Here is a 25732-nt window from a genome sequence, read left to right as displayed (position 1 = left end):
ACACACGCACTAGTAACTGCAGCGGTTTTTTTAAGAGGTACGTGAAACAATGGTGTGTCGGAAACAAATAAATAGGCCTTAAAATTTGTAGTTATGTGTTGTGTGCTTATTATTTGATGTCTGTCTCGCCTCCCTTCCCACCTATACCCCTGGCAAGGTGCCATAATAGGTGCGTAATAAATATTGACTGAACGGAAAGAACACTATTTGTTTTTATTTTTTTTATCCTTGGCTCCACCCCCCTCCCCCCACAGGCAGTTTGACACAAGTAGAGTCATGTAATTCATTTAAGCTTCGTTTTCCTAGTTCACAAAATGGCTGTAATAAACCCAGAGCCTGGCGGGTGCGAGGCTTGAAAGAAGTGTCTTTTTTAGACGTGTTCCCAGGGCACGAGTACTCGCTCCATAAAACTCCAACCCGATGAAAAGACAAGAAGGGTGTTTTTTTTTTTTTTTTTAAGAAAACTTTTATAGCAAAATGTATATGGGAAATTTAAGGGAAGGGAAAGGAAAATCGAAGCCGTTCCAATTTTTTTTTTAAAAAAAAAAGCTTTATTTGATGCGTGCCTGCTAAATAGCTTCAGTCGTGTCCGACTCTTTGCGACCCCATGGACCGTAGCCCGCCAGGCTTCTCTGCCCTCTAGGAAACATTAGCGGAGTGGACTGCAATGAGTTCCTCCAAGCGATCATCTCAACCGAGGGAACTGGCATTAAGACAGCTGGGAAGAATTGGGTGTGGGTGATGTTCTTTCTCGTATTCCAAATTCAGTTGATTTCAATGATTCTTTAGGTCCGAGCTGTCTGTAGATGGCAGAGAGAGAGAGAGAAAACACATTAGAAAACGGAAGTCAAAGACTGTAACACCTCCCTCCTCCTCTCTGCTCCCACCTCCCACCCTCGGCAATGCTGACGTCTTATCCAACCCTCAGTACAGGGTCTGTCTAGGGGTCTGGACCTTCCCAGCCGCCGCGGCACTCACTGTTCTCAGGAATTTCGCAGCGCGTCCGCTGCCAGGCTGGGCTGCTCCGGGCTCCGCAGTCACTCCCAACGCGCCCCACGAGGGCAGGGAGACAGCGGTTGAACAGCCCGCGGGGTTGAGAAAACAAAGCGGGTCTATCACTAGTGCCAAGCTGTTTACCACACATAACTCCAAGCGACTGGAGGCGAAGGTGTAGCCGCCTTGCCCTTCGAACATGCCCAGGTAGCACCTAACTCAGAGCGATTCAGCGAACTGGCGTAACCAGAGAGGTCAGGAGTGCTCGGACTCAGGGGTGCTCCGCAGTTATGAGAAACTTCGGTTCCAGTCCTATTGTCTTTTTTCCCAGACACCCCTTTCCCAAAGCGGCTAATAGCTTCCTAATGTTTCTAGAACAAAATCTGTGTGTGTGTTTTAATATTTATTTATTTGGTGCCCAGGGTCTTAGCTGTGACATGTAGGATCTTTCATCTTCACTGTGGCATGCAAACTCAGCTGTGGCACAAGGAATATAGTTCCCTGACCAAAGATGGATCAAACCGGGGTGTCTTACATTAGGAGTACGGAGTCTCAGCCAATGGAAAACCAGGTTGATCTAACATCCTTTTTTGGACTTACTGGGCCACTATCTTATCTGGTCTCTACCCTTCTCTCTTTGATCTCTGTGTGCTTTCTCCATCTGGTCTTTCCATCTTCTTAACCTGCCACGTTCTTTTGGAAGTAAGTCTTTGCACTTGAGAGTTTCTCTGCCTCCAGTGGCTAATCTCTTCTCATAAGTCTGGTTCTCTGACCACTCTTAAGATAGCCTCGCCTCCTATTCACACTTCACTCTTATCCACCACATTGGTTTTACAAACTCACTCTTCGAAATACACTGTTATGTTGCTTAAAAGTCTAGTTTCCCGGACTATAAGCTCAATGAGGGCAAGACTCCTGTTTTGTCTTGTTCATTTCTGTGTCCGACCTAGAATGGGGCTGATCACACAGCAGGAACTTTGAAAAAGAAAAGAAAGAAGAAAGGGTGGGAAGAAGGGGATGTGGAAGGCAGAGAGGAAGGAGGGATCATCTGTACTTGGGTTAAATATCTTAGGTTAGATTATTCATTTGCCTGTGGCCCAATTTGATCATCTAAATCCTCCTCTTCAGCTCCTCCCAGTTCTTGCTCAGCCCAACAGCCCTCTGATTGGCCCCTGATCCTATGCCTTCCCTGGTGGCTCAGACGATAAGGCATTTACCTACAATGAGGGAGACCTGGGTTCAATCCTTGGGTAGGGAAGATCTCCTGGAGAAGGAAATGGCAATCCACTCCAGTATTCTTGCTTGGAATGGAAAACCCCATGAACGGAGGAGCCTGGTAGGCTTGGAAATCCCAGGAACGGAGGAGCCTGGTAGGCTACAGTCCATGGGGTCCCAGAGTTGGACACGACTGAGCGACTTCACTTTCCTATGCCACCGCCTTACGCAAGCTTCAATTTCAGGAGAGAGAGAGTGGCAGGCTAAAGATGTGCGTGCCTCTCATACCCAAGGCGCAGTGCTCAAGACATCTCCCCAAAATCCAGAGCTAGCCCCTCCACTCCGTCCTCCTAAGCTCCCCTAGTGCACGAGGAGCCTAATACCCCAGTTCTGAGCCAAAACAGGATAGGTTTCAATCTCTTTGAGGTTATGGTTTACCTTAAATTTTCGTGTAATTTCGTATTGATATAATGCTTTAGATAGATAGATAAAACAATTCTGTCTTCAGAAAACTAAGAGTAAAGTTGGTATTTTAGGCAGGTAGGAATGAGCTGGGGGAGAGGGGGCCAAGGGAAAAGAAGTTCTTGTGGTGGTAGAAAAAGGCAAGGAAGACCACATTCCCATCATAACAGAATGCTCAAGGGAGGGAAAAGCTTAAGAGAGTGTTTCTCATAGAGTGCAGCAAATCCCAGTGTGCAGAGGTGGGGAGGTCTCCGCTCCAGTTGCCCTCAGAACCCACTGTGGGGGAGCTCTGGAAAACTCGACCGCATTTGCAACAGAGTTGGGAATGACAGGTCTCTGCCAGATGATGCCACGCGAAGCTGACTTTGAAAATCCCAGAGTGGTTCAGCGATCTTGGTAAACTAATGGGAAAACTGAGAGCCATTGAATGGATGCGGCTGCAGCTCATTTGCAGGAAGAGGGGCCACTAGACCTGTAGCCTCCGGAGTGTTCAGCTCTCCTCAATCTAGTCTAGTTGTGCAGTGAGTGTTTACAGGATGGGAGGCACGGTTTCTGCGATGGGCTTTAACGTGCGGAAATCCATCTTGAGATACACCCGTCCGCAGCCCTAACGTGGTGGCGCGATCGGAGACTGGGGTTGTCCCACGGGTTGGCAGGGTGAGCTAACACCAAATAGCCTACTCTCTTTAATCCAACTTTCTCTTCTGAAAAGTGAATGCTCTGGGATGCGGAAGTTCTCTGAGTTCAAACTCGTGGATCCACCACCTCACCTGCCGGACCTTCCGCGGAGTCTGCGCGGGCGTGGCTACCGCCTTCCGTGCCCTCTGCAGCCGCGCGCAGGTACCGGGCGACGTCGCGGTGGCCCCGCTCCTCAGCCAGGTCCACGGGCAGGCGACCCCAGGCATCACGCACTTCCAGCTGCGCCCCGGCTCGGTGCAGGGCCACCAGCGTCTCCAGGAAGCCCTCCCGGGCTGCGTCGTGCACCGGGCGGGTGAGGGTGGCGGGGTCCGCGCGGTTGGGGTCCGCGCCGTGGAGCAGCAGCAGCTCGGCCACGCGGGCGCTGCCCATCATCATCACCTGCCAGAGAGAGCAGAGTGGTCAGGGCCGGTGGGGGCAGGGGCAGGATTAAAGAAGTTACTTGTAGAACCCCTACTCCCTGCAGATGCGTTTACGATCTGCAAGTGTCTAGTTACTACTTTTTTTTTCAGTTACCAACTAGCTTAGCCAGTTCTCCTACCTGTTCTTTTTTTTTTTTTCTGTATACATTGTTATATTCTCCAACATTTTGCGGGGTTCCAGCCACGAACAGAACACTACCAGAGTCACAGATAACAGCAAAAGGGTGAGGAACAAACTGACTTCTACAGCCTAGCCTCCTGTGTTTTCTTATTTTGATATGAAATTACGCAAGCCCCAGAGACTTTGTATGGTTCACTGCTGTATGTCCAAGCCCCGAACGTGGTAATTGTTTAAAAGCAAAAATGAAAAAGAAAAAAAAAAAACACAAAAACTTAATTCTTGTAAAACTTTAAGCTACCCTTGATTTCCCTGAACGTTAAACTTCAATTTCTTTAAGTATAAAATGAAACAGTTTGTCTAGCCAGTCCTAAAATTTCTTATTCTGGTAAGCTAAATAACGTCCCCCAAAGATGTCCACTTCCTGATACTCAAAAGCTGTTAACATATTACCTTATACGAAAAAAGGGACTTTGCAGATGTGATTAAATTAAGGATTTTGCAGGCAATTAACCTGTATTGTCAGGGTGGGCACAATTTAATTACAAGTTTCCTTATAAAAAGATCACAGTCAGAGAGAAGATATAAGAATGGAAGCAGAGGTCAGAGAGAAAACGCTGGAGCCCAGAGCCAAGGAACGTTGACTGTCACTAAATGTTGGGAGAGGCAAGAAATGGATTCTTCCTTAGAACTCCCAAAGGGAATGCAACCCTGTGGACCCATTTTAGAATTCTAACTTACAGAACCATAAGATAATAAATTTATGTTGATACTAAATTTGTGGTAATTTGTTAAAGCAGAAATAGGAAGACACTTTCCAACATCACACTCTGAGACTTCATTAAAGAGGAGGTGCTCACCTCATTTGGTTCCTAAATAATCTTTGATGATATAAGATCATTACCAAAGAGGAATTTTGAAATACTGTTCACAATCACAGCAACTTTACAATTTGAGTGTTATATGGTGGGTGGCGGTGACAGACCATTCTTTTTTAGGGTAACCATTATTTGGTTACATTAGCTACACCATATTTAGGAATTATTTATTTTTAGTTGAATTCTGTATTAAACTCAAATTAACTTGTCCAAACCAAGGAATCTTAACAAGTCATACTTGAGTTCTGTCCTGGAGAAAGTGAAACTGATTTAATTTTCAAAAAAACACAGAGAAAATTTAAGTGAACCAACTTGAAGCTACAAAAAGAAAGAAAAACTAACATAATGTATTAGAAAAAGAATTGTTTTAAAAGAAAAACTGGGGAAATTTACACTATTAGATTTCTAATGGATTATGAATTAATTTCCAAAACAAAGGGGCCGCACCCAAGGATACCATAATCTTTTGGAAGCTCTACTACAAGTGCCAGAGCTCATATATATATGTATGTCTACTTCCATGCTTGTATATAATGCAGGTGAAAATATATTAGATGAGTTGGATAAATTAAGTCCTTGGTCTTAGTTATAAAATTGGTTAAAGGTTTTATTATATGCTACAGTATAAAAGTATGAAAAGTAACATAATATTTAAATATTTAAATCATAGTAGCAATCCAAAGCAAAAAGAAAATCATTCCAATGAATATTTCCAGGGTACTTAAGTCAAATTGAAGATGTAAATTTAATTTAGTAATTAAAATTTTTCTATAAGCTAAGTATTTTTTTTTAAGCTAAGTATTTTTAAACACAGATTTGGTTAGGGTTCAAAACTATAATCATATCCCTTTTGTAGATGACCTTATCCTATTTAAAAATAATTTAAAATTAATTATCTAACTTTCTTTTTGTATTTAAACAATAAGATGTAATATAACATCTTCCAGAACTAGAAGGCTGTAACACTGAGTCTGCAAACTGCTGGCAAAACTTTAGAGATATCAAATTATGAATCATGCATGCATTTTTCAAAAAAAGAACTCATGCTTCTCTTCTACAACCACTCAACTTTTTCATCTCCACATCTCTCCACATTTCAAATCCCCAATAATCTCAAATTTGAGGATATTTTATTTTTATTTTTGTATCTAAAAGTATATAAAATGTATCTATTCTATGTAGCATAGTTTGAAGAAAGGACGATTCACTTGTGAAACTTATAAAGTTCCAAATTGAGTTACTTTTCCTTTGTCTTGTTTTGCTGGAGTCTTTGCAGTGTGCATTTCATACAAATTTTATTTTTCAGAATCAGAAATCATTGTCGAAACCTGGAATAAAACTGTAGTGACGGCCAGGAAGAATTCATTTTCAACCCCAGATTCAGGAAGTTAGTGAAGGAAAAAAAGAAAAAAACAGAAAAATCGAACTCACAACGCATCCTCACACATACAAAACTGGTGGGGAGAGGAGAAATGACATTTTTAAACTATGAGGAATTGAAAACTCCTCAACAAATTAATCTATACCAAGTAAGTTTAAAATACCCCAAAAGGTAAGAGACAATCGAGTGGTAACTAAATTGGCAGCATTGTTTCAGGCATAATTGCACTAATTTTTTTTTCCATATATGTCTATTTCCTAAACAAGCATATATATTCCTTACTCGGTTAAAAAATAATAAACACGATATGTGGTTGCTTCTGAATAATTTAAATCGACCTTTATTCCAACTTACACAGCAGTAAACTTCCACTGAAATCTCCCTCCCAACCGCCCCCCCCCCAACAAAGAAGTCGATCAACTCCATTCACAATTCTATAAGTTCCGGGGGTAAATGGTCCAGAAAGTCTTACTGTCTTTATACTCGTACTCCAGACGTTCGTCAATTTCGCATCTCGGTCTATATTAACACACATAGGTTCTCCCCTCTAGATCGTCACACCATTTTAGAGATCTGAACCCCACGCGCCTTCTCGGCCAACTCCGGGGGCGTCCTGAGCCCCCTGAGAGTCGCCGAGAGGAGGTCTCCGATCCCGAACTCGCTCTGAAAAGTCTCCCCTTTACCAAAAAACGCTTACCTGGTTCCGACACACTGGCAGACCTCGTCCTCCAAAGCCTCTCGCCCTGCACCCCCCACCCTTCTGCGGCAGACCTGCTGACCCACCTGAATCGCGCTTCGACCGTAACGGTTCGGCGCGTTGGCCGACGCCCCCGCCTCGAGCAGCGCCCGCACCTCTTCAGCCCGGCCCAGCGCGGCGGCGGCGGCCAGCAAGTCGGCCGAGGTCTCCATGCTGCTCCCCAACGCTCGCCCCTCGCTCCCTCCCTTCCTCCCGCCTGCGTTGTGCGCGGGCGGCCCGCCCAGGCAGCTTGTGAGCCGCCCTCCCCTTCTCTTTCCTCCTCCCGGGCTGGCGGAAGCGGCCCCCAGACTCGGCCCCTCAACTCCTTCCGAGAAGTCTTTCCACCCGGGGGGCGCCCTCCACGTGCTCTTCCAGCAGGCGCCCTTTGCTCCCAACGAACGAGAAATCTATGAAGTCGCTCCCCGCCGGGCAGCCTTGGTCGCAGGTTGGCCGCCCACGCGACCAGAGGCACCGGCCGGAAGCTGTCCGCTCTGGCAGCGCAGCGAGACCGCGAAAGGAGGGCGCCCTGGGACCTCCTACCTGCCCCCCTCCCCGCGTCCTCGCGGCCGGTCTCCGCGCGCAGCGCGCCCCCACTCCCATCAGAGGCGCACGCGCGGCTCCGAGAGAGTTCACTCCAGCCAAGTAAAAATTCCTCGCGTATGCGCCCTGCGTGGCATGAGACAACTGCACAGGATTCCTAACTGCCAAGTTCGAACCAGTGTGTTTGGTGTCATAGGCAAAGTATTGCTTCCTCTTTTAATCAGAAGAAACAGCCAGCTTGTCCTGGCGCTGAGAGCCCAGGATAGGTATCAGACATTCCACCATGAAGCTTTCCCTCTTGGAGAGGACACACTCCCCCTCCAAAGCTCAGCACCTGGTTTTCGAGCGCTGACTCAATTATGCCAGAAATTCTAGCTCAAACATCCCTTCTGGAGAGCTGGCTCACACGCCAGCCTGTGCCTCCCTCCCTCCACACACATGTAAAACGGATGTCGGGGGAGAGCGTTTCCTAGGCTTGCACAATGCCTGGTACTACTGCCCAGTATACGGGCTGGCTGCGAGCAGATGAGGTCAATTTAAAAGGGATGGTGGAGATTTCTACCTATAAGCAGTTAGGAAAATGGCAAGGGTGTCCTTGGGCTTAATAGGCTCTGTTCTCAATAATTCCTCCTACACCAGAAAACATGCTCATTGCCCTAGGGACAGGGTTGCATTCAGAGATGATTCAGAAAGCAGGCTCACACACTGTCATGGTGCCACTTCTGTCCACCTTTCCTTCCTATTAGAAAAACCTCACACTTTTCTTAGTTATAAAATGGCCGCGGGGGGGGTGCGGTTAAGAGTCGTGCCTACTTCCTAGGGCTGTTTTGAGTTTTAAATGAATTGATACACACATAAGCATTTAGAACAGTATCACACATCCTAAGCTAAAGCCTGTTAGCTCTTAAATTATCCATTTTGAAAATTTTCTTGCAATCTAGGAGACAGAGAAGGAAATGGTTTGGGTAAAACTATCAATATTACATATAAAAGGGCAGGCAAGAAAACTTTAACCACTGAAACAATGATAGACATCTTCCAACAACCGCCATATTTAATGAAACTGCTGCTGCTGCCCCTGCTGCTGCTAAGTCGCTTCAGTCTTGTCCGACTCTGTGCGACCCCACAGACGGCTGCCCACCAGTCTCTTCCGTCCCTGGGATTCTCCAGGCAAGAACACTGGAGTGGGTTGCCATTGCTTTCTCCATTTTATGAAAAGTTAATGCTTAATCTGTCTGCTAGATAACCCAGCTCTGTTTTAAAAGTTATATTTCAATCCCTACTTGACTCCTCTTGAAGACTCGGAATACTTGACTATACTTTCAGTGGCTGTTAGCTTAGGCAACACATGAGGTTTTAAATAATGCCAATTAAAACACTTACGGGATGTCAAATCCATTATAATATCCACAATGCATCACTGTGTTATTTATATTTTCCTCCAGACACCTCTCAATTACTAGAGCAACCATGATGTGGAAAATTCAAACTGTAGTAGAACATAATGTAAACATCTTCTAATGTAGTTTAAGGTATTGTATGATGGGGGAGGGGAAAACAGCGGTTGTGGTAATGAGATGGAGGGAACAGATTTCCCTTGTAATATGTCTGGCTTTTTAGACTAATGCCAAAATTAGTTCTCATCATTAAAATAATGGTTCTTAATCTTAGGGTAGGGAGAATAGGCCCTTAGGAGAACCTGTTGAAAGCTATATACCCTTTCCTTCAAAAATAAAATATGCAATTTTATTTAAAAAGTGTGTTTGCTGGCACATATAACTTTTAGGGAATTCAGAAATTCGTCTAAAATTCAACTATAGATTCCTTTATCAGGAACTCTTTAAACTCTCATGCAATATGTTGGACTGCTGATGAAGGAAATGAGTGATAGAATGGTATAAAAACATCCACTGGATGCATTATATATGGACATAGAGGTCGATTTCTTCAAGAGCAGGTTTTAGACATGTATGCACTAGCTCCAACACTTACAGTAGAGTTCGCTAAAGACTATGGCATCCTTGAGTGTGGCCCCTTTGTTCTGGAAATTGACCCCATACTCGGTTATAAATCTTGTATAAATAGGTAGCTAGTAATAGTATGAAAGATTGCCTAGTTTTTCTTTCAAACTCTCAATTTACTCATGTATATCAGATCAGACCTGAGGGGGAAAACCTCAGAAGAAATAAAATATAAAACCCAGGATTCTGGTGCTGGTTATACTAGTCTCAGATTCCCCATATGTAAAATGAAGTCATATTTTATGGATTGATAAAATAGGATGATACATGTCAAAGAGCTTTAAAAATTCTAAAGTTTGTTGGTTACTGTTATTACCCTTCTCAAACGTCCTTCTCTTCACTGAGAATGACATGGCTTTATTTAGATTTGTGCTGTGTTGGCAGTTTTGAAAATCTATACTATGAAACAAAACTCTGTCTCAATTCTGATCGTTTTTTTTTCATGATTACTCACCTCTTAAAAATGAATGTCCATTCAACAAGCTCAGAGGTTAAGGGTAGAGCACTGAGTGGGGCGGGGCGGGTGGGGAGGGGAGAAGATGTTAAATGTATGGGGCTTGAGTTGGAATGCCTGGGTTCAAACCTAGACTTTTCACTTAATCACTCTATAACAAAGTAACTTAATGCACATGGAGCTCAGTTTTTTCATTTGTATAACTGGGATAATGGTACTTGCCTCAAGCAGTTGTTGTAAGGATTAAGTGAGGTATTATATGTAATATGTGTAGAAGAGCAAAGAGAAGCAGAGGATGACACAAGAAAATGAAAACGGAACCAAGCTCATTCTGTGGCTTCAGCAAAGTTTCCATGGATGCTGAAAACTTATCTTAGTCTTAAAAAATGTGAGTATAAAGATATAAAAGTATAAAGGTGTTCCAGGTAGAAGTGAATGCAAAGAGGTTTGGGAAAACTGAAAATAATTTACTGGGATGCATGTGAGAAGCTGGAAAAATAAACTTCTGAAAGAAAAGCCTGCAAAGGAGTCTGCTAAGTGCTGCTTATATGGATCAGAAGGAAAACCAAGAGTGAATGGGATGTCAAGGAAGTGGGGACACTGTGTGTAGGCTACTCTTTCACAGGCTAGCTGCAACAGTTCAAGGCAATGTGTGGTAAGATGAGTCAGAAGGAAGGTGGAAGAGGCCTGAGCACACATGTACCCTAAATGAAGTGTGCCAGGTGACAGGAAGACGTTAGGAGAAGAAAAAAAGAGAGAGAGAGAGAAATTGAGGACACAGGCAAGATAGGGTATTTCTGAGGACCTGAGGCACCTAAAAAGTCAGGAAGAAATGGAGTACAAGGCACAGGGAATGGTCATAAATTTGATGCAGGAGATTCAGCTAGATGTGGGAAAGGAGAAAAGGTCAGGGCAGGGAGGAAGTTGAAACACTTCCTTCTGTGAACAAAGAAGCCTAGCTTGTTTACAGTGATGATAAGATGGTGGGTTAGGAAGTGAGAGTGGTGAAGATTTAGGTTATCTGTTAGGAAGAAAGAGGGATGGGCTAAGACAGACTTAGAAACTGAGAAGGCTTTCCTTCAGCCTGGAGAACCCAGCTGAGGGTAGATGACACTACTAGAGGAGTGAGTGACTCTTTTATTTAAATTAAAGAAAGCCTTGTGATGATGGTGCTCCTGTGACCCTACAAATAAAAGAATAGTAATTCTAGATGTGAATATTAATTCAACACATCACCAGAAAGAGAAAGAAAGACATTTGAGAAGGTGTTAGTAGTATTCTGAAATTAAGTTCTGGTTCTTACAAGCCACTGCAGGATTCACAGGGTATGATATGCATGATATGCAAACACATCATTTGAAATCATTATTTTATGAGGAAAATAGAGGGTATTGGATACATAACTCTGACTTGGTGACAGGACTGTCTGACAACTGACAGTCCTGGTTTCACTATCTGACATGTTTTTAAAAATAATTTTTAATTGGGGGATAATTGCTTTATAATATTGTATTGGTTTCTGCCATACAACAACATGAATCAGCCATAGGTATACATATGTCCCCTCCCTCTTGAACTTCCTTTCCACCTCCCACCCCAACCTGCCCCCCCCACCCAGGTCACAGAACACCTGATTTGAGCTCCCTGTAGCATACAGCAAATTTTCACTGGCTATCTAATTTTACATATGGTAGTCTATGTTTCAATGCTCCTCTCTCAATTCATCCCACCGTCTCCTTCCCCTACTGTGTCCACAAGTCTGTTCTCTATGTCTACGTAATGACATGCTTTTCCACTGTGAAATCTTTTGAGAATACTCTTAGCTTCAATGTCCACATCTTTAAAATGGACTCTATCTTGCTCTATCTTTCTGTCTCATGAGATTGTTATATCAAGTGAGGCAATATACATGAAAGCATACATCTCTTTACTGTATTTAATATTAGTATTGTTATAAAAGAACCGTCCAACATATAGCTTGAGGTTAAAAATAAAAAATATATAGAATACCTTTGGACAGAAACAAAGAAGCCTGTTAACTGTGGGGAGAAGAAAAGGGGTATGAGGATAGGCATGTGATTTTCTTTTCATATTCTATGACTTATATTGTTGGAATTTTATACTATATGCACATATTAACCATCTAATTAAGTAAACAATATATTTTATTAGACAAATATGATGGCTTCTGAAAGCCATCATTCATAATGTTATTTGACAAAGATTAACTGAGTTTGTACTATATGCCAGGCACTTGGCTTTAAATTGTGCATACAAAAAAAAGAAGGGTCCTTAATCAAGAGGGTAAATTGGTAACAGCCATCAACATGTTTGATTCTCTGGAGGAGAAAGGTGGTCTGGAATTCAGATGTAACCTCTAAGGGAGCCTACATTAACAGTATAGGAGAAGGAAGATGCACTCTGATCTGTGCACATTAGTGTTCACACTTTAGTGTGGTAATACACTTCAGACCTGTGTTATCAGGAAAATGACGTTGTGTTTCAGGGCCTGGAGAGGTTCCAATAATTAAGGTGATCTCCTTAGGAAACAGCTTATCAGAGTAGGTGTGCTCAGTTAACAGTGCTTCTAGACATATGTGGGTTGAGCCTGAATAAATGGGCTCTAGTGTTGAGTAAATGCAGATGGTGACTGAAGCCATGAAATTAAAAGACACTTGCTCCTTGGAAGTAAAGTTATGACCAACCTAGACAGCATATTAAAAAGCAGAGACATTACTTTGCCAACAAAAGTCTGTCTAGTCAAGGCTATGGTTTTTCCAGTGGACATGTATGGATGTGAGAGTTGGACTATAAAGACAGCTGAGCGCTGAAGAATCGATGCTTTTGAACTGTGGTGTTGGAGAAGACTCTTGAGAGTCCCTTGGACTGCAAGGAGATCCAAGCAGTCCATCCTAAAGTAGATCAGTCCTAGGTGTTCATTGGAAGGACTGATGTTGAAGCTGAAACTCCAATACTTTGGCCACCTGATGCGAAGAGCTGACTCATCTGAAAAGACTCTGATGCTGGGAAAGATTGAAGGTAGGAGGAGAAAGGGATGACAGAGGATGAGATGGTTGGAGGGCATCACCAACTCAATGGACATGAGTTTGAGTAAACTCCTGGAGTTGGTGATGGACAGGGAGGCCTGGCGTGCTGCAGTCCATGGAGTCACAAAGAGTCGGACACGACTGAGCGACTGAACTGAACTGAAAGCAATGAAAGAATAATTTCAGGCACCTCTTTTAATATAGAAAGAGATAGTAAAGTAAAGAAGAGCCCAGGCCTAGCTCCACCACCAACTTTATCACCTTGAGAAAGTAATACTTTATTCTGGCTTCGATATCTTCAAAGTGGACACAATAACAGCTGTACCTCAAGAGACTTGTTCAGCCAAGAAAACTGCCCCTCAGAGTGCCCCTGGGTAAGAATTCTAAGAGCTTAGTGTCCAAGCTTGGCATTTTAAATGGGAAAGAACTTTTTTGGGTAAAAAATAGCAAAGAACACAAGATTTTCCTTTATTTATTTCCCCACAGGGATACAAGGTAACTATAGCAGAAGGGGAGATCTCTGAGAAACAAAGCAGATCTCTGTGACAGGTTAGTTAAGAAAAGGGAATGTGCCCCCAGAAATTATATCTTTGGAAAATTCAAGATGGAGGCATGTTTTCTTCTCCTTTTTTTCTTTTTTAACTATTCTCTAATTAAATTCAATACAGCACAGTTACTGAGTATCTGTTATGAATAAGGCACTCTTTCAGGGACTCTATGATTTTAACTTGCACTCTGAATTATTGCAAAATTTATCTTCCTGCTCAAACAGGATGTGGGCAAAGGGCACAAAACACAAATTCTCTTTAACTTATTATAAACCCGATGCATAATTATAGATAAGTCCCAATTTCTCTAGGTTTCCAAAGTGTTAATTGGGTGTAGAATCTGCAGTACCTATCATCATTTTCCCAAGATGATTTTGAGGATAACTCATAAGTGTATGTTATACAGCAGCTGTCTTTTTCAAAGTGTGTGCAAAACATATGTGATTTTAAATCTATGTAAGGAATTTACTATTAAAAATATTTATAGAGTGGACTCTTGTGAAATGAGGACTCTTTATAAATCATGAAAATGATTAATCTCTAACTAAATTGTTTTGTAAATGTCTGTTTTTGTTTATTGATAAGTTTCTTTTGTTGAATTACTTATTTATGCTTATCTGTGGCTACTTAGCAAGTTGAAAAAACTAAAAGATAGCACTGTATGTGTGTGTATGTGTCTCTCTCTTTATATATATAGTATGTGTATATATATAATATATATTCGTGTGCATACATGAATAATTTGTTTATATGCACAGAATATGGAGAATTAGAATTAGCCTCATCCTGAAGGACAAAATAAGTAAAGCATATAATTAGAAGAGAGAGAGACAGAAGGAAATAGAAATAAGAGAAAATTCATTCCAAGTTGCCAAGAAAATCATAATGGCTACCATTATTGAACCCCAACTATGTGATAAGCATTAAGCAGCTTTAGATACATCATTTCTAATCCCATCACTATCCTGTGGGATAGAGAGTATTATCCTTCCTTCATAAATCAGAAAAAAAGAAGCCCAGAGTGCTTAAGTCACAATGCAAAAGGAGACACAGTTCAAGCTCAAGGTTCCCAGTTCCGTCTGAGAGATGCACACTCTCCCCACTAGGTCTCCCTGCTGATTGATTTATACAGTACATAGTGGACAACTCAGCCGTGCTTTCTCTTTCTTGAGAACTGTGCCATCAGGCAGGTTGTGAATTCTGGACCAAGGTGACAGGATCTCCACTTTTGGAAATTACCATGCTTCTGTGTGATTATTCCTGGCTAATAATACAGATGGTGACAGAAATTTGGTTCTTGAAGTCCCCTCAAAGTCACTTAATCCAGTCCTCTCATTTTTGAATGACTTTTTCCTGATTATAGTTCACATATGCAAAAAAAAAAAAGTAAGAAATGAGCTTCATAAAGAAAATGAAAAATTATACTACATAGAAACAAGAACAACATTTTGAAATATTTCCTTCCTGTCTTTTATCCTTGTTCAGTTCTTGTGGATATAACACAGTTTTGAAATGAGCTTTTCCTCTTACTCATTGTTAGAGCATTTTCCCAAATTCTCCAAAATCACTTTATAAACACTACTTTTAATTTGCTGCAACATACTCTACTTGGGGGAAAATGTTTACCTACTGATGCCCCTGTTGTCAGATATTTAAGGTGTTTCAAATTTTTGCAATAAATAGTATTGCAGGTTTTCAACGTGTGTAAGTCTTGTGACACATACTAAAAAATTGTTTTTCAAAGTTACCCCTTTGATTTATAAATGGAGGGGTAGTGCATTGCCATGGTTACTCAGCAAGTAAATGTTTCCTGCAGATCTTAAACCCAATCCTCCTTCATGTTCTTTCTTGGGCCACAGCAACTTACTCTACCATGACAAATGTGGTTGGTGAGGATGTCAACCACACCCTTAAATAATGATCTTGGAGAAGACACAAATGCAACATGGGTAATGGGACAATCTTACTCTTTATACTCAGGTAGCCCTCATCCCTCATTGACCAGTTCTGCGGACTTGAATAAATGACATAAACTTTCTGAGCCTCCATTTCCTTACCTCTCAAAGTGGGGAATAAAACATATCTCATAGGGTTATTATAAAGAATATAGAATGTCAGATATAGAAAAATCCAGGCACACAGTAGGCTCTCAATAAATGGAACTTATTTTCTTTTTCTTTTTTTAAAAGGATACGACATTTACTATCATCTTATTCATTTAGGCCATCTGTCAATTTTTTTTTCTCATTACTGTACATTCTGGCAGATATCTGTGGATTGAACAAGCAAACTCCTTTCCAAAAGGTGTGATTAATTCTGTCCTCTTTGAATTCTAATCCCATGAAAACAGAGCTTCTTTGTAATCACGTTGGCTGTGTTATAATAAAAGTATACTTCCACAAAATCTTTCATTAAATCATGGGAAGTAACAAAGGAGTGTGTCACTATGCTCATTCAGTGTTTCCTCTGCATTCATTGCCACCCACCACCATTCCTTGGATTGCAGTACAAGTAGAAAGTACAATGGAGAAACTACAGGCAAAATTGTAAAGTTTACCTTCTCTAAGCTTCTATTCCCAATCTCCCTCTTTTTCCTCCTTGATGGGATAGATTTTCTCTTTTCAAACATGTGTTGCTGTCTTAATTGCTAACCTTGAAGACATATAGTATTTGAGCATGTAGTATGCTGGTGCTTGTATGTGCGACTATCAACTCGAGAAAGTGAAACTAACGGAGAAGTAATATTGTGTTTAGTTTTTACTCTTGGTGGAAGTTGAGTGTTCGCGGTTGATCAATAGGGTTTAACGATGATTTAGGATACTCAAATTTCCAGTAGCCTAATACTCAAGTATTCTAATATATCTATATTGTAGCTTTCCTCTTCAAAGGGAGACCTAGTTACCACCCTCCCCACAACTATCCTTTAAGAGCAGACTGTCTTCTTGGGGCTCTAGAGTCTAACTGTTATCTTCATTTTTTTTTTTTCTTTCCTGGACTACTGAAAATTCTGAAGCCAAACTATCCTCTGATATTGTAAAAGATCATAAGAAAATTTTCCATGTTGGATCACTCTTCCTGTAGTCACACTCTTTATCCACTATGGGATTAAACTTCTCTAGAAGGGATCAACTTCATGATCACATACGTCAATTTTGAATAAATCATAAAATGCTTTCTATTTGTTTTAGCACCTTTCACTTACAGATTTAACATTCCCACTTATGCTTTTCCCTTGAGACTCTAGATTGAAGATATACTTTTACAGTTCTCTATCTTATGCTTAAGATGATAACTCCCAGACTTTATTTTTCAAAAAAAAATGATAACAGAATATTTTTTATGTTTACTCTGCACTAATTTTATATACTTCAGTCAATTTTGCCCAAGGAAGTATATTCAATATATTTTGTCTCTTTGATATCCTACTAAACATGAATAAGAATAGTTGGAGGTTATCTTCCAAGGCAGACATTTTGAAGGTTTTGAGGATGACTTTAATGCTGTTTCCCCACTTTCCGTCCACCACACACACACACACTCACACACACAACCCTATGCATGCACATTTTTTACCAAAGAACTTTTAGGAAAATCTGTGCAAAAACTATTGATTCAGATACACTGCAGCAAACTTTCTGAAGGAATAAAGAACTCATTATCTCAGTGTTCCCTCCAAAAATTATTATTTGGGGTTATTAAATTTTTTGATAAGTTGAAGGCAAGTTAATAACTTTTTTCAATTTTCTAAAACCAATTTAATTTCTTATTTTAGAAAACAGAGGTTCATGACTATTGTTAAAACCTATTTAATAATTATGAATACTAGAAAAGTTTGGGATCACACTACAAAGGCCATCATGTAGGGCTTCTCAAAACTTTATACTGATTTTCTGCACAAACTTACCTGACACCTTGGAATACATCAGGTATTTGAATAAATAAATATATGTTTATTATGATATGCATATTCTTTAAAATGGAGTTCAGGAATTCCTAGCCACTCTAAATAATTATAGTTAAGAAGGCATTTACTGTAAAAGTAAACTAATGTGCTTTTAAGGATGTAGCTTAATTAGTCACTTTAATAATAACTGACAAATATATGTGATGGATTGAAAGTTTACAATGCCTCTTTACATATGCTATTTGTAGATGTACTAGTTCTTACTGCATGAGTACTAGAGGGCACCACCTCAGGTTTACAGATGAAAGCACTGAGAGCTGTAAGTATTTAGTCCTGGTACCGCACAGCTAGTAAGTAAAAGAAATGGAAGCTAATCACAGACAACATATTTCAAGAAAGTGACGTTTCTACTTTGTGCTTCAAGTGACCCTTATGCTGGTGCATAGGTTTCCTATTTATTGATCTTAAATTGAAGTGGAAGTGAGTAATTTAATTTACAAGGAAGTTTTGAGTTAGTTTTATTCTGGGCAAGATATAAATTTCTAAAACAAGTTAATCTTCTTGTTTTATTATGAGATTCAATGGCTTTTAGAGCCTAGAAGGGACTTCAGTTATTAAACTGCCTTATTTTTCAGAACTTTTTCATTCACCTAATCAATATATATTTGTTAGAATATATGTAGCTGATGCTGAATAAAACGTGGATCCAAGAGTTAAGCAACTTACAAAATAACAAGTAACTATAAGAGATGGACCTGAAATTATATATATACATTTATATATAAATGTATACATATAGTTATATATAATATGTATATATAATATATATAGTTATATATAATATGTGTGTGTATATATATATGTATGTATATATATATATATAAAACATGTATTCTCTCAAGAGGCAGTTATAAAGGGCTAAGTTAGGGCATTTGGGGCAAGAAGCACACCTAGTTGAATTCAGCGTGTTACTAGTCAATGACTTTTGACAGACCATTTGCAATCCAGTCTATGAAATGTGAGAATAAAACCCCTAAAACAAAAGGAAAATGTGACAATTAAATGAAATAATGTAAGTTGATGTGCTCTATTACTGTTAATAATCTCCTCATGATTATTTTGAGGGAAAAGAGAAAGCAAACTTGACCATATACTTTTAGAAGAAAGTTTCAACAAGTTTCTTTTCAAAAATTGTGTTACACAAAATAAACTCAGTTTCAACTATTCAGCATGTAAATTGAATGGAGTAAAATTCAAAGTGTCCATGTTGCATGTATGTGTAACAATTATTTCCGAGTTAAAATATACTGCTGCTTCTATAGGCTGGTAAAGATTTGCAACTGGGGGGATACACTGTTTTGGGATAGTTGCTGTTTCTTTAAATTGGGTGAAAGAGTTGTACAATTGCTGAGTCAGATGATCTGGCAGCCTGAGAGATTCAGAGCAAGAAAATGGTGGCACTCAAAAAAAGAAAGTAAAACGTAAGTTTCCCCCCCTAATAAACCAGCAAACTAATAGGTGGAACATTAGAAAAAATGTAGTTTAAAAGCAGAAAAATTATGACTATAATTGGGAAAGCATAATATTGTAGTTTTACCTATAATTGCATATTCTTTTTAAGCTTACATTATTTATAAATATATTTTCTCCTCGCCAATGTGTTTTTACAGACACAAAGATCCATCATTTTGTCGATAAGTGCTTTATTCTGTTATGGGTACATTTTACTGTAATTTGCCTTGATCATAAATAAATATAATTTAAAACCTGTAAAATACTTCTATGTTTTCTTTTCTTTCTCTTACATAATTTTAGTGTGTTATGTTTACTGCTTGGTTTCTGATTTGGAAAATAAAATAAAATGAAAAAAATCCCTTATTACTTATTACTCTATCTATCTAGCACTATCCCTCCTATGTAAACAACAGTAAATGTATATAGTGCTTCAAAAAGACATCATTACTGTCTTTTGTGGAAATTTTCTGTCTGGTGCTAGAAGCTTTAATGCACAAGTATATCCTATTACATCCTTTGCCCTCAAATGTGTTCTGATTGTAGAGACCTGGCATCTAAGAGATGATCTTTTCCAAGTCACATGAAGAATCACGTAATACTAATAAAGGTCCCCTTCATTTGGTAAAATAGCTCCTCCAATGATTTATTCAGATTCTCAGTGTCCTATCTGGGACCCAAAGTGTGATTCTAAAGTTTTAAATCTTATCTAAAAGTCTGAATCTCAATTTAAAAGTAAATAATCAAAAATAAGTTAAAAAAAAAAAAAGTTGGCCATATTTGTTCCAAGGAGCCACCTCTTAACAGAATCCCCCTTAAATGCTTTAAAATGCAGGTTCTTGGGACTCCACAGAAAATCTGCTCAGTCAGATATTCTGAGAGTGATATGATATTCTGAGCTCCAGAAATATGTATTTTAAAGAGCAGTCCAGGTAATAATGCTGCTGATAACCTTTGCCTTACTTCTTTAACCTCTCTGATTATTCTCATGCTTAATTTAAGAAAAGGCATATCTATTTACACCACTCTGATGGCATAACTTTGTTAGTTTCAATTTGTTTAAGAGATTGTATATCCTTGTTCATACAGTTCTGAACCTCTACAATCTACAAAACTTTTCTTCCTTGAGAAAAAAACACTTACTGGCTTTGAAACCATTTAAATAAATTCTGAGATTTTCTTTTTAAAGGTAAAGGGGAAACTGAGAGCTAGTTGAAGAAGAATTAAAAAGTCATTTGTAATAAAAGTTTAAAAATCAACTTATTCTTTTCCAAAGGACCTCTGAGGCACTGTAATTTTAAATCTTGTACTTGACACTTTAATTCTTCCCTTCTATTACTTCTTTCTGATTATGTAGTCCTGCCCAACTGCAACAATCACTCCAGGTTTTATGAAATATAAAACTGCACTGACAAGCAGAGATTATCTCCAATCCTTCTTTCTTTAAAAAGCAAATGTTATTGACATATAGTAAGTTCAACAATTGTCAGCGCACATGGGATTGCTGAACAATCATTGAAAGACCATGAATTAGGATTCGCAGCCTCTGCGGAGGCCCCCAGTTGGTGGGCATTTTCTAAGGTGGAGTAGTCTTTAAAAAGAACTCCCTTTTCCTACTAAACAAAATATTTATTACTAAGGTTGTCTCCATCAGTTGGCTTGCTGACATAGAAGTTGACCTTATTTTCAAACTTACTTTTTTTTTTTCATTCTGATAAATGATATCTTTTAATGTTTTAACTTAAGGAGAAAAGTTTTCAAATATGAGGAAAGCTTCAGTTATGAGAAGAAACCTATTGCGAGACCGTATCCGTAGAAGAATATTACGGACTGTTCTTTATACCCCTTGCATCCCAGATAGAGAAACAAAGAAATCGAGGCCTGTCAACACTCTGGTTGCCCCCTAGCCTGGAAGGTAAAGAAATAGTCGCCAAAACTTGGAAGTGCGCCTCGAGTGAACCTGTCCCATCCCGCTCCCTCTCTTGGGGGTGGGGGAGGCCTACTCAGTTTCAAGCTGGAGAGGTGACCCAGAGATGTCCCCTGTCATACTTTCACCCCTCTGAAAGCCACGAAGCCCACTCAGATCCCACCTGCCCCGACGCCTCTCTTACCTCTCTCAGCCCGCGTCCTGCTCTGCGTTTAACCCTTGCTCTGCTCTGTTACTTTGATGAAATATTATCTGCGGAAATAGTTGCGGTGAGAAGGAGCGAGGCCCAGGGAAGGCTAAAAATAGAAAGCGCGCGTTTTGGGAGTTGGGTGATCAAGTGGGTCGGCGTCTAGCTCTGGCTGGAGGGTCCTGCCCCAGCGGCCAATAAAATCTCCAGCATTCAAAGCATCTCTAAAAACAGATTCGGTGGGGATAGGAGTCAAGGAGGGTGGCTGGGGTTGAGAAGTGAAGGGCCGGTTCGGGGCAACTTCGAGTCTCACTTCCTTGAGTCTCACTTCCTCGAGACCTCACTTTGAGGTCCTGGCGACAATCATGGCCACCCCAGCTCAGCTTTGGGAAATGGCAAGCCCCACCTAGAAGTCGTCTAGAGGGGACTTGGGAGAAGGGATCCTGAGAAGGGGGCAAGTGCTAGAACCGGAGAGGCCTAACACCCAGGCACCTTGAAAACAGGTAGAGCCACCCATTTATCAATTATTAAAAACTACGTTGTGAATAGGGACAGCGTGCCCTAGAGTCAGAACCCTTACAGACTCTCCCCATACCTTAAAGTCACCTTCTTATATAGAATAATTGCACAACTCCTTTTCCTCATCCTTTCTGAGCAAGGTCTTATCACTGTACTGTAGGAAAATAAGGTTTTTATCTTTTCTTTCTTTTTTAACTGGCGATGCTCATAACACTTTGGAAAACTCAAAAGTATAACGAAAAAATAAAAGACCAGCAACCATCTTGAGGAAGCCACTATAAATATTTTGTTACAGTGTGTGTGTGTGTGTGTTTGTGTGTGGAGAGAGAGAAGCAAAAAGAATAAAAGTTTACTGTTACTGTTTTAAATCTTGCTTTTAAAAAATCACTTAACTTTATAATGTAATAATTTTACATTCTATTAAATATTCTTCAAAAACGTGATTGCCTATAATGATCCAGATCTGAAATATTTCAGACCTAATTCCAGAGTATAATTCAACATAATTTAACAATATGATTGCTAGAATTTTAGGCAATTTTCAATTTCTTGCTACTATTTATTTGTATCGATTTTTGTCAGAATTTTTCTTTCCTTAAGATGATGCCTACTTATAGAAAAGCTAAATAAAAGTGTATGGATATTTAGAAGCTCTTGATATACAATGTAAAAAATGTTTTTGCCGGTGAGGTGTTTAGGAAAGTGCATAAATCTTCAGTCAATAAACAGACACAGTGTTAGTCATCAGGTATGCAAAAATCAGAATCTGTAGGATTTTTTTTAAAGCTATTCAATATTAAATTTTATGTTTAGAAAATAAAACTATACCCATTGTTTACATAATTTAAACTACAGAAAGGAAACACCACTAAAACTTTTTATCAGGCTGGATTTTGGAGCAGAGAGGATTCTCTGGCCTAGAGTGTTTTAGGATGGAGTAGGGCAAGTGAGGTTGTTATGCTTTTCAAAAAGGACTAAAGGTTTTAGAAGCAAAAACACTGGGCCAAATGTTCAGCCTTCCTTTAAGAAAGTATTTTTTGAGATGCTATAGATCATTTTATCATCAGGAATCACTCACACGTTAGGGAAATGGCTTAGCTTAACTCTATCATGGTAGTTACTAGTGATACTAATACGTAATTAGCAGACCTGTAAAATATTGTGGACTCAGACAGAAATAGGCTGTGTTGAGAATGGACGTTTTTTAAAATTCGAGTCCTCAAATAAGTAAATGAATATTGTCTTATTTCTGATAGTTAGAGATCATGTACACATTGGGAATAATGGTTTAAGCTAACTGTATAGTGCTTACGTGAGAGAACACTGTGCCGTTAAAGGAGGAGAAAACTCCTAAGAGTTCCCAGATAGCAATGAACAAATAAATAGTTAATTTCAAAAAGTATGACTATTTTATAAATACACCAAGGTAGAGACAACAAGTCAATTAGTGTGATTCATCAGGTATGTATGGATAAGACACTAGTAACATGAAATTTTATTATATACAGTTTCCAGTTATATAAAAAAGTCATAATGAATATATTTGCAAAACTATAAAACTATGTTAAACTATCACTACCATACAGGTCAGCATTAATGTTAAATAATTCATACAAGTTATATTTTTAGCACTGTGGCTCTCAAGGAATTGTATGAGTCCCAACATAATTACCATCCACATATATTCTTAAATCAGCACAACCATAGACATAATATATATAATTGTGAAATATAGAATTACATGCCATTTATAATGAATACTTCCAGATGTTTATATATGTGTAAAATTTCATATACGAAGTTAGAGAATTGCACATATTTTTAAAATATTCTATTTTATCTAAGCCACGTGTTCTTGCATCAGATATTTGCTGAAAATTGGGCTTTTCATATGATCAATGCATTTTAAATAGTTTTCATTCCTGAAAATTGACTTATACCTAAATAACAAGAAATAAATGGCTATTTTCAATGAACCTATCATTTTTATATTTTAACACTTTATACAACAAATATATTATAAAATGAATATTTCTCTAACTTAAAATAATTGCAATATTATCCTATGTACTCCTAAAATAGAAATTAAGTAATTACAGTATTTACATAGGTTAAAATTTTCTACTTCGTTACTATAGGTTTTTGGATGCAACTTAATAATTTAAATAAAATAGCTTTATATAGAGAATAGTATTAAAAATGAAGATATTAAAAAACATATAGTGGCTAAATGCTTGCTGGTACAAATAAAGCACCGTTTAAAAAATGGGATCCTATTAGTGTTTTAAAATGAACTGAAATCAAATCCAGTAACACCCCTTGAAATTTTTTACAAGCTACTTCTACTAATGCTCAAAAATAACTGAACTTAATAAGAACATGAAAAAGAAAATGTGTACTTTCCCTATCAATTGTTTGTAGATTTTCGCCAATAGAATTGAGGCACCTAATTAAACACAGATAGTGTTAACAGTTTTACATTTACATGTCAAAAAATCTACTAACGTTAAAATAAAAAAAATAATTCCCCCCTATGCTGGCCTTTGCTTTTTTCAAAACACATATTCCCAGGGAAATAATGCCGCAAGGAAGGTCACAAAAATGAAGCCTCATTAAATTGTTTTTGGATGTATCATCCTGGTTCTAATTAGGACTCTATATATTATAACTATATATATATATTTCAACTATTCTGGTCATAGGAAATTACATCGACTGTGTAAAGAATTAGCTGATGTGAGGACACAGCTACCTAGATTTCTGTTTTTCAAGAAGTAGGCCTCATTTTGGGCCTTTTAGTTGGGGCCTGAGATGATTAAAATATGATCGGTGTCATCCTTGGCCTCCGCACTGCAGTTCTGGCTTCTTCTAAACACGTGGGCACTGTCCCGACTCCTTTAGATAACACCAGGCCGCTAAAGAAGAAACCTCCATCTCACTACGAAAGTCAATCTCTTCTTTGACTTGAAACAGCAAGTGATTGCTCCTCTTAGAAGTTACTGATCCTGCGATCAATATTACTATTTCGAGAGTAATAGTAATATTTGAGGGTTCGAGCCCCCACCCTCAAACCTCCTCCACTACTGTTAGGAGAGAGGGTTGACCGGGCAGGAAGACTAGGGAGAAAAAAGGCGGCCTCCGGAAATCTAAGACCGTTAGTAATACCTTCCTTCAGGGCACAATAAAGTGCTTTTGAAATACACCTTGTGTGTGGATGTGTGTGTTTGTTTACTGATTCCCAGTCAGGAAATTCAGGATTGACTTCTAGAGTGGGTTTAGAATCTCCCGGTTTCCCCCAGAGTTTCAGGAACTTAAGGAGGTGTGTGAAGGGGGCTCCGGGCTCAACATGCTGGGAGAACTGCACCTCGGAGAAACTGTGACCCGTTTGGGGAGAAAGTGGAAGGAGCCTCCAACCCCCGTAACAGCCTCCTCCAACCTCGTCCCGAGGTGACTTATCTGTGCACTAGATTACATCAAACAAAATCACCCAAGGGCAGATTGCGCCCCGGGATTTTCGAGGCCTTTCCTACCTGGTGAATGATATGATCTCTGCGCTCAGAACTGGCTCCTCACTAGCATCAGCACGAGGGCTTCAACGGCCCCCACAGTCGGCGCTGCCCACTTACCCGCTAGCAGCACGATGTCCACAAGAAAAACTCTGACTCGTGGTGGGCCGTCTGCGCGCCGAATCCTCACAGTGATCAAGAACCGGCGCACCATGTTCTTGCCGCCTCTGAGCTCGGCGACTGCTGCCCCTGCCTTTTGACTTCAGAGGTAAGCAGCACGGCGCCCGCCCCCCAATGATTGCAAACGATGACCCACTCGCAGCCGCCCGCCCATCCCCGCCCCGCAGGCGCGCCCCCGCCCGGGCAGGCGCGCGCTCGCTCGCCCCCAACCTCCTGGGAGCCCAGAACCGTTCTGCGCTCAGCGCGCGCGGGAAAGGCGGGCTGAGGCGCCGGGCGGCGCGCGCGCGGGAGGCTAGCTTCCTAGGTTCCTCTCTCGCCCGCGCACCCACCTCTCCTTTCCCGCCTTGTCCACGCTGCCCCCCTCCCCTGCCCCGCCACCTTCCCACCCAGCGCGCGGGAGCGCCACGCGGTGACAGCTCCGGGTCCTGACGCCACAACGCATCTCCAGGCAGCCCGCCCCCCTCGCCACATCCGTCACCTGACCCG

The 25732-nt window shown here is 40.2% G+C and overlaps 1 protein-coding gene across 3 annotated transcripts; it reads right to left on the bottom strand.

Moving 5' to 3' along the window:
* Window positions 1-528: 528 nt before the first annotated feature.
* LOC145538045 (cyclin-dependent kinase inhibitor 2A-like) lies at window positions 529-25634 on the bottom strand. 3 transcript variants are annotated; one of them, XM_081569397.1, is made up of 3 exons: window positions 25187-25634; window positions 3441-3747; window positions 529-800 (listed from the first exon to the last, which is right to left on the bottom strand). In XM_081569397.1, the coding sequence occupies exons 2-3, from the start codon at window positions 3742-3744 to the stop codon at window positions 775-777; spliced, it is 330 nt and encodes a 109-aa protein (XP_081425523.1). In that variant the 5' UTR covers window positions 3745-3747; window positions 25187-25634; the 3' UTR covers window positions 529-774. The 3 variants fall into 3 exon arrangements, with proteins under 3 accessions (XP_081425523.1, XP_081425512.1, XP_081425534.1); XM_081569386.1 differs by lacking the exon at window positions 25187-25634 and adding an exon at window positions 6949-7450; XM_081569408.1 differs by lacking the exon at window positions 25187-25634 and adding an exon at window positions 6863-6976.
* Window positions 25635-25732: the final 98 nt, after the last annotated feature.

The sequence above is a fragment of the Giraffa tippelskirchi genome, chromosome 1 (genome assembly GCF_054371585.1).
Source record: "Giraffa tippelskirchi isolate mGirTip1 chromosome 1, T2T-mGirTip1v1.2.pri, whole genome shotgun sequence".
NCBI lineage: Eukaryota > Metazoa > Chordata > Mammalia > Artiodactyla > Giraffidae > Giraffa > Giraffa tippelskirchi.
Note: the sequence above shows the minus strand (reverse complement) of the source record. Positions and strands in the feature narration are given on the sequence as shown.